This window comes from Gymnoscopelus microlampas, assembly GCF_963454915.1.
Source record: "Gymnoscopelus microlampas genome assembly, chromosome: 3".
Taxonomy (NCBI): Eukaryota; Metazoa; Chordata; class Actinopteri; order Myctophiformes; family Myctophidae; genus Gymnoscopelus; species Gymnoscopelus microlampas.
Window position 1 is genome coordinate 22,972,296 of NC_139940.1, and position 15,736 is coordinate 22,988,031.

Consider the following 15,736-nt stretch of genomic DNA (forward strand, 5'->3'; position numbering starts at 1 on the left):
CAAAATTCTACATAACACAATAACTCTTTTATAGACGTTTTGCACACCACTTATCGCTCCAATGGAAAGCAGCATTGGCCTGGAAAACACATCTTTAACAGTGTTAATCTGTATTCAACACATCACTATAACAGTACACAGCTAGTTATTATTTTTTCCCTTCATATTTTTAAACAGGCTTTTCGTTTTTCAAGCCCCCTCTTTTTTCTCTTCTTTCTCTGTGATACAAAACGGTATATGTTAATTGATAATCAGCAGTGTTGATTCAGTGGTGCATTCAGTGCAAATCTGTGCCCTTCTGGATGTCAGAGGGTTTTCACAGCCATACCGGTGCCAACCTAGCTGGCAGTGCTGGCACCTGTTGGCAGTGCCAAGGCCTGGCAGGGGTTATCGATGCTCTCTGATGGTGCCCGACAATCACAGTGGAAATGACTGCGGCTGCTTGCGTCACGCCAGATAGAAAAAAGAGCATTTGCCGACAATGGCTCGCATTTGCCGACGTTTTCTGTGTTCTGAACGCCGCTCTCTGTCGCCAAGTACAAACAAAGAGAGGATGGGACCTGTAGTGTACATCGTGTAAAACATGTCAATGTGGAAAATATGTCAACATGCTTAGTATGGAAAAGGTTATGCAAGGACCGGAGGGAGTGTGTGACTGTGGTGTTCTGGTGTAGGTGATGCAACGTTGTGAGCAATTGATCTGGTGATGAGAATGAGTAGGGGGGGATGCTGCCTGTCTCCATGTTATCATGTCAGTAACGATGAATGCTGGTGAACAGTAGCTTAATGCATTGGGAGTGAGTGAATGGTTTAATTCCCAAATGCTATGTCTCCATTTTTGGAGAAAAAGAATTAAGTGCTGTTTATGGCTGAAACATTATCTAAATCGTCATTGCTTACAATGCTTAGTATTTACAACACTGGGATGGTTATATTCTCTTAATGCAACTATTTTGTAATTAAAGCAGTTAAGCTAATGACTTCAATAATGTTCAGAGTTTTGCTTTCCTGCTTGCAATCACAGAATATGTGTCCCATTTCAATGGAGAAACTGCAGTAAAATAATTTCGCATTCTAGAAAGCATAAAATACAGGTATAGTAATTGCCCCTCAAGTTGGGTCCTTGTGCACATAATATATGACTGATATCTCATCAAATTGCATAAAGCGTATGTGAGACACGATCTCATTGAAACCTGAGAATAAAGAGATGAGACACTGGCCAACAACCCACACAAAAGCATAACGATATACCCACTCTTGACACCATGGTGCAAGTGTAAAATGTGCAGGACAGTCAACTTTGGCACCAATTGATAGTTGTTGCTTTTGCTTTACAGGACATTTTAATTATTGGACAGCTTAGAAGATGCAAATATTCATTATTACACAAGTACACAGTATTAGATGTTGATACATTTGTATATTTCCAATACTTAGTTATTACATAATTAGTATTGACATACTGCAGTAGAGGATCTGCACAATGACCTGACCTCTGGTTTTGAATGAAAACATTTAGCTGTTTCAACAGCTCTTCCATTTCCTGTGTAAAACCACAGACAAGTGACCTAACACCTTGTTACAAAAGTATTTACCCCTCAAAACCAAACCCATATTATAGATAAGTGGTAATATTACATGTAACAAATATATCTCAGGTTTCAAAGACACTTTGTGCTGTCTTTTTGACAATAGCATTGTTAGTATTTGGTGCACTTTTTTCTTGCATGAATGAATTTTAATATGAGTGAACTTTTAACCTGTGGTGGGTGAGAGGGATCATTTATTTATTTTCACGAGGGCTGAATGAGCATGAATGTTGTGCTTTGTTATGAGCAGTGGTGTGGTGATAAAGCACAGTCTCCTCTAATTACACCAACCACTTTAGACATCTTCACTCCTCCTCAGTGGTCATCTGTTCAAATTTCGGCATTCTTCTAGACGGGCCACAATAAAGCTGCATTGGAATTAAAGTACCCTTTTGGAATCATTTGCTTTTTGCATCTTCCAAAAATGTGATGTTTTTTTCTCCCCATCTATGTTTCACTGAACTTTCTTCGACTACCCTCACCTGACAATGGTTACCCTTGAGCTAATCTTAGAATGCTCACATCTGCGGTTTGCATTGTTTATATAACAACAGCTTTGGGTGATGTGGACTATTATTGTATTTATGGTCTTACACAGATGAATTCATGGCTCCTAACGGCATATATTAATAAGTTACACAACGTTACATGCCATTTCATATGTGTGACACTTTGACCATGTTAGATCCGCACCCAGTGTACATTTCCTGTTTTTTGTTGGTTTCCTGTTTTACTAAGAAGCAGAATCTGGATGCACATTGTTCATTTTCACCTGGTGTAGTATTTATCTTCATCTGCTGCCAGCATGCAGTATGTGGATTTCTTAAATCTGCTGTTGAATTCTTCTGCTGAAAAACAAAACCAAAAATGCTGCTTTCAGTTTACAAAGTTATTCCTGAACACAGCGGTTTCTTTCTCACAAACTGTCTGTCACATACTGTATGTGACAGACTTAAAGATCAGTTTCCTCAGTGTTTGTTGTTGTCACCAGACCTCACCTCACACACTCCCCCTCTGGCTTTACATGTTTTAAAGGGCTCAGAGATTCAGTCACTACACCATATTCCTACTAACTTCACACTGAATAGACTACTAGTGCATCCATTGTCTATGCATCTCTCTCTCTCTCTCTCTCTCTCTCTCTCTCTCTCTCTCTCTCTCTCTCTCTGTGTGTGTGTGTGTGTGTGTGTGTGTGTGTGTGTGTGTGTGTGTGTGTGTGTGTGTGTGTGTGTGTGTGTGTGTGTGTGTGTGTGTGTGTGTGTGTGTGTGTGTGTGTGTGAGAGAGACACACAGAGCATGCACACCCGTTACACCAGTTATCATTACTATAAGACAAAGTGAGCCATAGAGGCACCCAAAGGTGCAAACACTATATCAGGCTTTTTTGTTGACAATATCAACAGAGATTACCTTATCTAATATTTTGGCATTCTGTTTGACATTACACAGCCTGTCATATGAGAGAAGTTTATGAAATATTAACAACATATCAGTGCTATTGTATAACCGGCAAGTAAGGTTGGGGAGACAAAAAACCAACAAAGTTCATATTTATGTTGTATTTATTTACAGCACCACAACACTATCAGAAAACCATTATCAATAGAGGCACCGGATTATATTGTGGGGGGAAAAAAGCTATCGACTCGTCTCCGTTCATAATATAATTATCTTATCTCAGAAACATCATGTCTATGAAGGCTATTTGTCCATCTCCACAGAGCCCCTCTAGAGAATGTGTGCGTGTTATTCAGTAATAAATGCAGAACCGCCTCACTCTAATCAAGCTGATTAAAAATTCCTGCGCGCAGCACAGCCGGAAATCGCACCATCCTCCGTGTTTTTCTCCCCACTTTCTACTTTATTTTCGACTCTCCTCTCCGCCAGGACCTCGGCTGTCTGTGGCGGGCGGCCGCCTCCAGAAAGACCCGAGATGTTGCGGTCGAAATCATCTTGTTTTGCGGGTTATTTTCCTGTGAGATGAGGAGGAGAAAAAGGGAAAGCAGAGCAGAGGCAACGCCAGCGCCAGCGAGAGGGGAGTGATGAGTCAATACAACTAATAATTTAATGGGGACACAGAGGGGGGAAAGAGAAAGAAAGAAGAGCTCCGTCCGGACGCGAATCTACCGAACAGGACACCTCCGATCGCAAGCAGCTCTTATGTGTCTAATAGCGAAGCCTTATTTCCTCGCGACATCGGAAAGTAAATCGCACTTTTTTAACCTGTTTCGGTCCGCATATCGAATCATCAACAACATCGTCTCTCTATGCGAGATAGAAGATCACTGTCGATTATATTTTTCTACTGGAGACTATAATAGCAGTCAAAGCTAAACGATCGCCTTGTATTTTTGTACGTATTCTCTTCAGGATTCCTCGTTAATGTATAGGATTGAAACAGAAACGGCTTCGATAATGCTCGTTATTACTGTGTCCGATGTGCTGTAGCGGATTCACGGGCTAGGACTGCCTGATAATCGCGGTGGATGGAGCCTAGATACTGTTAGTAGTGTGAACTAAGCAGAACTCGCTGCACTTGTAACCGATGGACGCAGTTTATCTAGTTACTTTGTATCAAATGTTATTTATATTGTCGACATCACAATTAGACAGAATGACTCTTTTTTCCCGGCTAGTCGGTTCAGGCTGATCAGATAGGGCTATACATCGCAGCAGGGCTTATAGTGCTTTACCATACCAATGTTCTCCTATCACGGTCCATCTCGACCTCCTCCTCTCTTGTATACAGATTCGTGTCGCTCTTTTTTTTTATACCAGTCGTATTTCGAAAGAAACGCCGCATCTTTTTAGAGTGATTTTCGGTATCATCATGCAAACATAAATAGAATCAAGAAGTGAAGTTTATTTTCTACCCTGGCAAAAACTTGAAGAAGCGTTTCAAGACTGCATTATAGCCTATGCTCTCCAGTGCTGAAGTGCAGCGTTTCAGGTTGGTTTGACAGATAATCTAACCCTCTTCCCCTCAACAATGTCCTGTTATGTCCATTTGAACTATTGCTTTCTTTTTAAGGTATTAATACAAATCCTGACCTGGATCCCAATCATATCCGGGGTCTGAAATTCTTTTACCCTCTATTCACAGAATTAGTTGCCTCATTGCATATTGTGAATGGGAGTTTTGCATGCTGGTGAAAAGGTGTGTGTGGGGAGATATTGTCCTTTTGATAACAGTATTATACTTAATTTCCTTTAACACAATGCATTCATTGTAGTACCATATCATTGGTAAGCTATGTCTGAAGGGGTTCCTGAATGAACAACTTTAAACCGGCTATCTGTGGCACATTGAAACAAATGGTGTATTATTTAAACCTTTTCATATACTCAGGGAGCTGTAGTCAGGGTGTTAATTGTTAGCTTCCTGCATTGCCACTGGCTATCTGCGTGCAGCACCTGTGCGTAAACCAGCCTCACACTCCTGCCTCTATCTAGTCCTGCTATCTTCCTGCTTTCCTCTCATCACTTTGACTTCTGAATTGTTCCTGATGAGTCAGCAAGACCTACACACTGAAGTTTTACTTCACCTTCTAACTCAGCCTGTATTTTTTCTTTCAAAATGCAGTTTGAAAACTCATCCCAGACTAATCAGATGTCCATGATTGTAAAAAAAAATAAATACAAATGAAATCGTCATAGTCAAATTTAGGTGTGTGTGGTAACATGTATGTATGTGCACGTCATTCTTCCTCTTCCCCTTCTGAACTGTCTGGTGAGTGTAATGCACAGAAAGTGTCTCAGAATCTGAATAATGTTAGTTCCTCGTTTGTGTATTTGCCACGGCAGAGCCCTGTTCTGTGAACTGCACTACACTCATCCAAGTGGAATCTCTCAGCAAATTAATGTGTTTGCACTAAAACGGCTGCTTGTTTGCCCCTCCGCATGGGAATCTGTAGCGGGACAACCATACATAATACATGCACTGAAAAATGGGAACATTACAGTGGTATGAAACGTCACAAGGGCCTTTGAGTACAAAAAAAAGTTATGTGCAATGTTTCATGGGTCTCAATTATTTAGAACTATTATTTTGTTATCATTTCTTGCTCTAAATAAATGGCCATTCCCTTTTTACCTCTTTTGTTTATTTATTTATTTATTTTAAACCTGAAGACGTTCCACACTACGATACTACTGATGCAATATGTTTGAAATTTTGACTGATACATCATTAGTTTCTTTCGTTGTATGGCTAAAGCATTCTGTTTTCTCTCCTGCTTCGCCCCAAGGTGATAGTGAGCAGAGGTGCTGAGAATGATGGAGCATCTCAGCGAGGCGTGCCTGGGCAAGGAGAACTGTGAGCTGGTCAACAGCATGGCAGAGGGCAAGGCCCCGCCAGCCAAGTTGGCCCGGCTGGAGCAGAACGGCAGCCCTCTGGGCCGAGCGCGGCTAGGCAGCACCGGGGCCAAACTTTCCGGGGTTCCATACAAGCCGTCCGGGCATCTGCTCAAGACTTATCACAAGAAAGGTGAGTGTGTGTGTGTGTGTGTGTGTGTGTGTGTGTGTGTGTGTGTGTGTGTGTGTGTGTGTGTGTGTGTGTGTGTGTGTGTGTGTGTGTGTGTGTGTGTGTGTGTGTGTGTGTTTGAGAAAGATAATCCATCAATGCATTAAAGTCTTGAATGCTGTTCATTCCTATAAATGATGTTATATGTTTACTACCAGTGAATTGTTACCTAACACCCCTGCAGACTCCAAAACTCTAAAGCACTCTTACAATGCTTCTTAGTCATCTTTAGCACACACACCCGCACGCGCGCGCACGCTCACACGCACACGCACACCCACACGCGCACACACACACACACACACACACACACACACACACACACACACACACACACACACACACACACACACACACACACACACACACACACACACACACACACACACACACACACACACACACACACACTCCTACTTATTTGCACAGACAATAGCTATTAGCTAATACAGGAGCGGCTGAGAATGATTTCTCTTGCCGTACTGCTTAGCACTGCGTCAACGCGCCTCTCTGTCTCCAACCCCATACCTCACCCTACCCCGCTTCCATATTTGTTTATTGTGGGTAAGTTTTAGTCCTTTAAGACCCATTGCTGTTTAAAGGGAGCCTTTACTTTGGGATTATGACATAGCTTTTTAATATAACTGTTGTCGTCTTGTGAGTAACACGACAGGGGCGCCGTCGCCATCCAAAAAAGCCCCCTTTTTTATGACCGCATGTTTTTTCAAGGGCCTCGGAAGGAGATTCAAAACCTGCAGGTTTTGGAGTTGTAATAGCATTTGGCCGTTAAAGCTCATCTGTTTGGTCGGTTGTATCGTTTCTTTGTGCCACAGGGACTCAGGAACTCCTGGAATGTTGCTGCAGAGTGTCCTCCAATGAACACTTTTTCTTATTTGCTCCTTTAATCTACATGTTGTGCTCCATTTGAGAGAGCTTAATTTTTCACCTTCATCATCTCATTTCATCTCCACCAATTTCTTTTTTTTCTCTCTCTTTTGGCCACCTACTCAGTAAAAGCCTGACTGTTAATTTACCCATTTGTAACTCTGGGACTGTACAAATGTAACCACATGGGTTACATTTGGTTACATTTTTACAGTCTCAGAGTTAAATGAACACTTACGAGTTTACTGTGTATGACGATGGTCCCTCCCAGCATCCACCTTCCCATCCCATCTCCTCCCTTCCGTTCCCAACCGCCTCCATTTTTTCAGTCGTTTTCAGAGGAGGCGGTGATGCTGTCTGTCCACGCGTTGTCCTGCTGCTGATGCTACGCACAGAGCCCATAGCAGGCATTGTGTCTGCGCCCGAAACAATATTTACCGCGGGCTTCTCTGGGCTCCCTGAAAACAAAGCCAGTATTGATCCCCCAAATGAACCTACACAGCAGTCTTTATTGTTAGATCTTTATCTATTAAAATCGCGGGAGGAGAAAAGCGTCCCTTTCAGCACATTCCCTGGCATCTGCTGGCTTATTGATTGTTTGCCAGAGCCGTGTGCATCTTCTGGAATGCCTGGGATTGGAAAGTATCAGAATCAGATGCACTTTTATGGCCAAGTTCAACAAATGTGCAGGAATTTGACTTGGTAACATTGGTGCAGACATATTGATAACTACACAGTAAAATCATAAGTGTGAATTTAACTTTTGAGAGTGTATACCAGTGGATCCAAGGTTCCATTTGGTTCCATTTGGTTCCATTGTTAAGCTCTCAAAGTAAAATTAACTGTCAGGAATCATTATTTACAGTGTAAGATTTTAACTTATATGCGTGTGTATGTGTGTGTGTGTGTGTGTGTGTGTGTGTGTGTGTGTGTGTGTGTGTGTGTGTGTGTGTGGTGTGGTGTGGTGTGGTGTGGTGTGGTGTGGTGTGTGTGTGTGTGTGTGTGTGTGTGTGTGTGTGTGTGTGTGTGTGTGTGTGTGTGTGTGCGTGCGTGCGTGCGTGCGTGCGTGCGTGCATGTGCGTGCGTGTGTGAGCATACAAAAGAACCTCAGATAACATTCAGGACCAATGCAAGACTTAATATGGACAGAACATACCATACATATTTCTCTATCTATTAATTTATTTATTATATACACGTAGATTCATCATTCTACTGCTCAAAGCCAGTGTACTAGACCACAGAATATATCACCTGCATTACTATTCAGAGTGAGACTGTGAAAGGCCAAGCTTTCAGAATTAACGGAAACTTTCTTAAATTTCAAGGATGTTATTTTAGCCGAACAGCACAGTGTGTGATATTTGCACAGCGCATCCTCTGAACATTCGGCAATCTTTGGACAAGGATTTCTCGTTCCGCCTAACGGCAGACCCACTGTTGACACAGACTAGTAAAATTCAAAGGCACATGGGAATTGGAGCATTGCATCATGGGATGATATTTGGAGTTCTTGGCAGTCAGGAGGCAGGTGAACTTGATGCCAGCACACATTGACAGGGGCAACAATTTGAACCCCAAAAAAGGAAAGATGAGTTGGAGACCTTTTGTCACAGTTTCACATTTATTCCAATTAAGCAAAGTGAGATAATTCAATGACTATGGCCATTAATGAAAACGTGTGGTAACCATTCATAGTGCTTCATCTCACCTGCCTGTTGCCACAATAATTTCATCATGTATAATAGGTGTACTATAATTGGAAAAAAATGATTTTCAACCTAAATCCTATTGGAGATAAATAATTTACTGTTGTTGTTTCACGTTGTCAGGCGTACTTACATATGCTCTATGACCGTGAAACAAGGTGTTTGACGCCATCGTTTTGTGATGTTGATGATATTCGTTGAGAAATACACAGAAGACATAGGGTATCACTATATTATTGATCTCATCACATCAGAACAATGCCTTTTTTTAAAGTTTTATTTGTTTTGTGTGCTGATTTTGATTCACAGCAGAGGCAAGCGTTCTGATGGAGCTGCCCTGCAAATGCTAAAGAAAATGAGCAGCCAAAAAGAGCCCCCTGTTATTTCCGCTGCCCATACAGACCCCCTCATTAACAATACCATCACTAACCCACCCATAATCCGTTGACGCTACAACCCTACAACTGCATCATCCACACGAAATATTAATCCCCACTTGTGCCACTGAAGCTGAAGGTCACCATTTGTGATGTATGAACCTCACTGTGTGTTCCTCAGGCAACATGCTGCCCGTGTTCTGCGTGGTGGAGCACTACGAGAGCCCCATGGAGTTCGACAGCAAGGAGGAGCACGCAGAGTTTGTGCTGGTGCGCAAAGACATGCTGTTCAACCAGCTCATCGAGATGGCTCTGCTTTCTCTGGGATACTCCCACAGCTCTGCCGCCCAGGCCAAAGGTAATGGCAAGGCTCACAAATACACTGATATCAATCTTGAGTGTTCATTTAACTCACCTTTGGAGTTCTGGAGTTCTCAGAGTTACAGACCCATAACCCATAATGATTGTGAGGAACCAAACAGACCCTTATGGGTCTGCAACTCAGAGATAGTTTAATTAGCACACCGGAAATAAAAAGTAACTTTTCAGTATATCGCTTACAGACATTCAGAGGCATAAAATGCAGGCATACAGAAATTCGTGCGCACACACACACACGCGCGCACGCGCGCGCATGCATGCACTGCACGCATGCACTGCACGCATGCACTGCACGCAATAGCGAATTGTCCGCTGGCATCAGATCTGAAGCCACATTAACGCATCCTGACAGTGATCCCACAAAGGAGATGTTGAATTCTCTAATATTGTAGGTCACAAACACGTGTGAGTCTCACTGTTCACTGCCCACAAACACACACACTCACACACACACACTCACACACACACACACACACACACACACACACACACACACACACACACACACACACACACACACACATGCGTGTGCGCGCGCGTGCACATACACTTTATGTGAACGCTCAGTGGGAGTGGTAACGAAGTGGGGACCAGGGGTCTGCTAATTGCACTTGAACACATGCAGCCAGACGACAGCTATTTCAAGGTGCCTCACAGCCCGTTCTTTATTATAGCCTGTCTGTCACACACACACACACACACACACACACACACACACACACACACACACACACACACACACACACACACACACACACACACACCTTAAGTCGTGAGTTCTAGTGTGTGTGGGCTGCTGTTGTTTCAGAGGCAGCCTCAGAACTGTGTGTTTTGTATGATGCTGATTGATGCACACATGCAACGTGTGTGGAGGTAGATGAGAGCTACTGTTGATTAAATGTTTCCTGAAAGTTCACAGATTGAGCACCGTTATGAAATAATCCTGTCCTAAACTGTATTGTTTTTGATCAATGACAGGCAGCTAATGCCCACTGTTTTGATTTTCGTTCTCTCTCTGTGTGTCAATTTCTGTGTACGCATGGGTATCTGATACATGTGTTTGCGTGTGCGTGCATATTTGTGTGCGTGTTTGTGTGTGTGTGTGTGTGTGTGTGTGATGCATGGTCCAGGTTTGATCCAGGTGGGCAAGTGGAACCCTGTCCCCTTGTCCTACGTGACGGATGCTCCAGACGCCACAGTTGCTGACATGCTACAGGACGTTTACCATGTGGTCACACTCAAGATCCAGCTGCACAGGTCAGTGACACACACACACACACACACACACACACACACACACACACACACACACACACACACACACATGCGCACACAATACGCACATACCTGTGTACACAACAACCTGTACACTTTAAATTCAGATAAATCCTATTTTAAAGGCAAGCTTGAGCCACGACCACGAATAGCAGCGTCGCTGCATCACGTCGGCTACAAATCATGCATGGCTGTGAGCATGCGCTTAAATACTGTATCAACACACCACCCGACCGCCAAGATAGTGCATGGAACTGAAAACATGTGTGCACGTTGTGCACGTTGGCATACACAGACAGACAGACACGCACACATGCACACATGCACACATGCACGCACACGCACGCACTCACGCACGCACACCAAGCTGAGTGGCACTGGTGTTGATGCTCGTGCCAGCTGCACAGTAACCCAGTGTTCTGCAACCCTCCAGAGAGCTGTTCACTGCGTCTCCCCATCACTCTCTCCCCCCTTTCTCTTCTGTCTCCCTCTGTTTGTATCTTCCCCATTCAAAGCTGAAAAGCACGCACACACGCAGGCAGACACACACACACCCACACACCCACCCACACACACACACACACACACACACACACACACACACACACACACACACAGGAGCGCACGCGCACATGCACATGCACACACACGCATGACGCATGCACCAGCCAGAACACAGAAGGTTGTGTTTATTTCCGGAACACTAGCCCTGACTGCATGGATAGATGCCTGTCTTCCCTATCTCTCTCTCTCTCTCTCTCTCTCTCTCTCTCTCTCTCTCTCTCTCTCTCTCTATCTCTCTCTCGCTTTCACTCTTTCATTCTTTCACTCTCCCTCTCTCTTTCTCTCTCTCTCTCCCTCCCCTCCCACCCCTTGTTCACTGACTCTCCCCAGAGGCTCTCTAGCTGCTTAAGGTGTTCTGGAAAAACTATTGTCGTGTCTGTGTGTTTGTTTGTGCTTGCGTGCGTGCGTGCGTGCGTGCGTGCGTGCGTTCGTGGGTGCGTGCGTGCGTGCGTGCGTGCGTGCGTGCGCGCGTGTGTACAGTATGTGTGTGTGTGTGTGTGTATGCATGTGCTTGTGTGCATGCGTGCATGCGTGTGCACACAAGCATGCATGAAAGCAGATGTTAGCCCCAATCACAGCATGCACCCTTTCCTACCTATCACCCTACACTCACCCATTTATTGCTCTGTGTGCTGTTAATAGTCTCCACAGACTCCACACGCACGCACACACGCACACACACACACACGCACACACACACACAGACACCATGTCCATCACATAAACACACTACTCAATCACATCTCGCTCACTTTCCGAGCACTGAGTTTGTGCCTCACGTGGGCGACTCACTCTGCAATTTGTAGGTGAGCGCAACCCGAAACATCAAACACGCCACCATACTGTATGTCTCGTGCACGTGAGGGAACACTCATGCCATGCGTCGTCGTCATAGGGCCAAGGTGTCAATTCGAGGACAGAAAAGGAGATGCTCTCACCACAGAGTCAGTTTTGTCACATCATCACTCCCCTCTGATGATAGCTATTCATAAAAAAACAAACAAAAGAAAAAACATACTTCTACGAATAACACTGTGGCTCTTGCGGATGACAAAGGCAGTTTTTCTTTATTCATTAGATATAAAATAGATCACATTTTTGCCGCATATTGTCGTCATTGCTATTGTTGTTGTTTTTGTTGTTGTGCTGCTCTCTCTGCCTCTCTCCTCCTTCACTGCCGCAGAAATCTAGCTGGTAACACCTTAAATTGTTTCACCGAGCACATCGAGCCAGGAAGGTAGAAGTAACGCGAAATAATAGTCGCCACATGCAGCTGATGTATAATTCATGCATCAATCCAGCAGATGTGTTGTATAAAGTAATTAACTAATCAGAACAATCAGGAGAGAGAGAGAGAGAGAGAGAGAGAGAGAGAGAGAGAGAGAGAGAGAGAGAGAGAGAGAGGGAGGGAGGGAGTTTGGGGGCAATCTCCAGATGCATCTGCTTGATGCGCCAAATGAAATCTGTCTGTCTTGGAGGGGTGCTTGCAGCGGGAAAAGCAAGTGAGGCCTCATGTGCTTATCTCTCTCTCTCTCTCTCTCTCCCCTCTCTCTCATGTTCTCCTGTTCTCGTCCTGCTTCTTTTTTCTCATGCCCTTCCTTATTCCCTTAACCCCTCCTCATTTACCCGTACCTTCTTGTTACTCCTCTTCACCTCTGTCTCCCCCTTCTTTTCCCCTCCCTCCTTCTCCCTCTACCCTCCCTGGTCCCTTCATCTCTCCCCTTCCCTCACACTACCTTTCTACACTCCTCTGTTGCCCGCTACCTCTCCTCTCCTCTCTCCCCTTCTCTCCCTTATCTATCATTCTCATTCTGTCTCTCTCTCTCTCTCTCTCTCTCTCCCTCCCTCCCTCCCTCTGTCCCCACAGTTGTCCTAAGCTGGAGGATCTGCCGCCCGAGCAGTGGAGCCACTCTACAGTAAGAAACGCCCTCAAGGAGTTACTCAAAGACATGAATCAGAGCTCTCTGGCTAAAGAATGCCCCTTATCACAGGTGCTGGAGCCTAAGAAACCCGCCACATCCCCCCCTTACCCCATCCACTGCTAACACAAACACAACAAACCACCCCCCCCACCCTCCCTCACACCCAATGCAGTCCAGCCTTTATTTATCCAATGCCCAGAGTTTGACAGAGCAGTGATGTCTGTTTTATACTTAGTTGCGCATCGTGTAGCACACCAAAAATAGGCGATCTACAAGCCGACGCGCTGCGTGTGTGCAGATCTGCTATTTTCGGTGTGTGACACTGGCGTGCAACTAAGTATAAATCAGGCTTAAAGAGAATCGCTATAGAAATCCAAATCAATGGCCATTGTCATCCATGTAGTGCATTAGTGTGTGTGTGTGTGTGTGTGTGTGTGTGCGTGCGTGCGTGCGTGCGTGCGTGCGTGAGTGTATGTGTATGTGTGTGTGTGTTTCTTCTAAACCTCCACGTTCATGTGTCACAGCAGCCAAAAAGCTGAGTTGCCATTGGACATGAAGTTATTGTTAATGAAACAATGGCGTGGATCAGGAAATGATCTTGGTCTTTTTTTTCTACTTTCTTTTTTTTTGCTGTTGTTCATGCTCGATATTTTATTATGTCAGGCTGAAAATATGTGACTACTGTATGCTACGCTATAGCATCTGTTCTCTACTGCCTCAGAGATGCTAGTGAAAGGATTGGAGTGGATATTGTATTAGCAGCCACTGTAGACAGTATATTACAGCCTTCATACTGTACTGTAGATGTAGCTCTGTAGTGAATGGAATGAAACAACAGTATATCTCTCAGTAGGGCCAATGGCGTGCGTGCGTGCGTGCGTGTGTGTGCGTGCGTGTGCGTGCGTGTTACATTTAGTGGAAGCTTTCGCTTGTGCTCGAGTATTTGTGTGTGTACTGGCACTTGCTTCTTGTAGTGTGCATATGCAAGTACGTGTGAATTCAAGCGTGTGTGCGTGTGCCCAGTATGAAGACCGCTCTCCCTCTAGGCGACCTTATGGTCACCTGGAGACCCTCAAAGACTGTGCGTGTGAGTATGTGAGCTAGAGAACGCACTAACAGTGAGTGAGTGCGAGTGTGTGTGCGCGCACGTGTGTTTGCGCATGTGTGTGTGTGTGTGTGTGTGTGTGTGCTTGTGTGTTTAGCCGGGCATGAGCGGCGCGCTTATGATGTAAAGAGTCCCTAGATGGCGTTCAGGCGGAGCCCAGCCCAGCCCTGTAATCACCCTGTTTACGGTCCATATGTGAAGACAGCATCCATGCTAGCTTGGAAGTTCTAACACACACACACACACACACACACACACACACACACACACACACACACACACACACACACACACACACACACACACACACACACACACACACACACACACAGAGAGTCAGTCACACACACCCCCACACAGACACACAGTGTCATAGAAACTAACACATGCATGCACGTGTACACATAGACACACAAAGTTATATGCTCACATATGCATTCTCTCGCGGCTGCGATTACGGTTGAGTCAAGTTATTGTTATTGCGATTGTGTGTGCTGACATTAATTTTCACTTGCGGTACTGTGAGCATAATGACAGACCCCTGTTTGCCACCATGCCAAAGGTGGCCAGGCTGTTAAAAGGTCTCAAGATGTCTTAAATTGATTTATCTAAATTCAAGCCCATAAGAATGGTTACATACACTTCAGTTTAGCATCTAAGTGTTAATTACAGTCAGAGGTCCTGGGAATGTGTTTTCCCCGTGCACGTTTGCAGACAGAAGTCGATGCAGGCCACTGCAAGTCCTTTTCATATTTATTGAAAATCAATATCTGTCTTAAATTTCATTTTAACTGCCCTTAAACAGATCTTAAAGTGATAAATTTCATTTTCTGAAACCTGCAGATGTGAGATACTCTACCATGACCTTTTCAAATGGGCAGATGTAACCATTGAAGAGTTTTTTGTTTTTATCCACTTTATTTATTATTATTATTAGTTATATTTATATATTTTTAAAGATGATTTTTTGGGGCTTTTATACCTTTATTGATAGGACAGTAGGCTGACAGGAAATGGGGAGAGAGATGGGGAGTGACATGCAGCAAAGGCCGTTGGGATCAGGAGTCGAACCCGCAACACAGACGGTTACGCCAACCGTACGGGCCTTATTTAATATTTTTTATAGAATTTGACAATTTAAGCATTTAGTAGATGCTTTCAAATAGATCGACTCACAAAGTGCAAGATTGGAGTAAGTAGCATGAATCAACTAGCAGTTCTTAAGATACATTAAGGCAGTCATTTTGCCTCTCAAGTTCAAGTCATTTTGTATGCAAAATGGTACAAGTGAAACCAGTCTATTTTTAGGCTTTTTAGCTGATGGAGGTAGTCTCCCTACTCTTCCATTGAGAAAGCTAGACTTTGGTGCTGGGGGGGGGAGGGGGGCGGGGACACCTACTACTT

The 15,736-nt window shown here is 44.3% G+C and overlaps 1 protein-coding gene across 9 annotated transcripts in view; it reads left to right on the plus strand.

Annotated features, from left to right (window-relative positions):
* satb1b (SATB homeobox 1b) overlaps window positions 1–15,736 on the plus strand; it is a 72,772-nt gene that overhangs the window by 8,006 nt on the left and 49,030 nt on the right. For 5 of the 9 annotated variants that reach the window (XM_084053559.1, XM_084053562.1, XM_084053561.1 and 2 more), the window contains exons 2-5: window positions 5,840–6,078; window positions 9,267–9,443; window positions 10,597–10,723; window positions 13,173–13,296. In XM_084053559.1, coding sequence (XP_083909685.1) covers window positions 5,865–6,078; window positions 9,267–9,443; window positions 10,597–10,723; window positions 13,173–13,296 — 642 coding nt within the window. In that variant the 5' untranslated portion in view covers window positions 5,840–5,864. Of the gene's footprint in view, window positions 1–3,494; window positions 4,543–5,839; window positions 6,079–9,266; window positions 9,444–10,596; window positions 10,724–13,172; window positions 13,297–15,736 lie in introns of those variants that run through there. The other 4 variants (XM_084053563.1, XM_084053567.1, XM_084053565.1 and 1 more) reach the window with 2 other exon arrangements.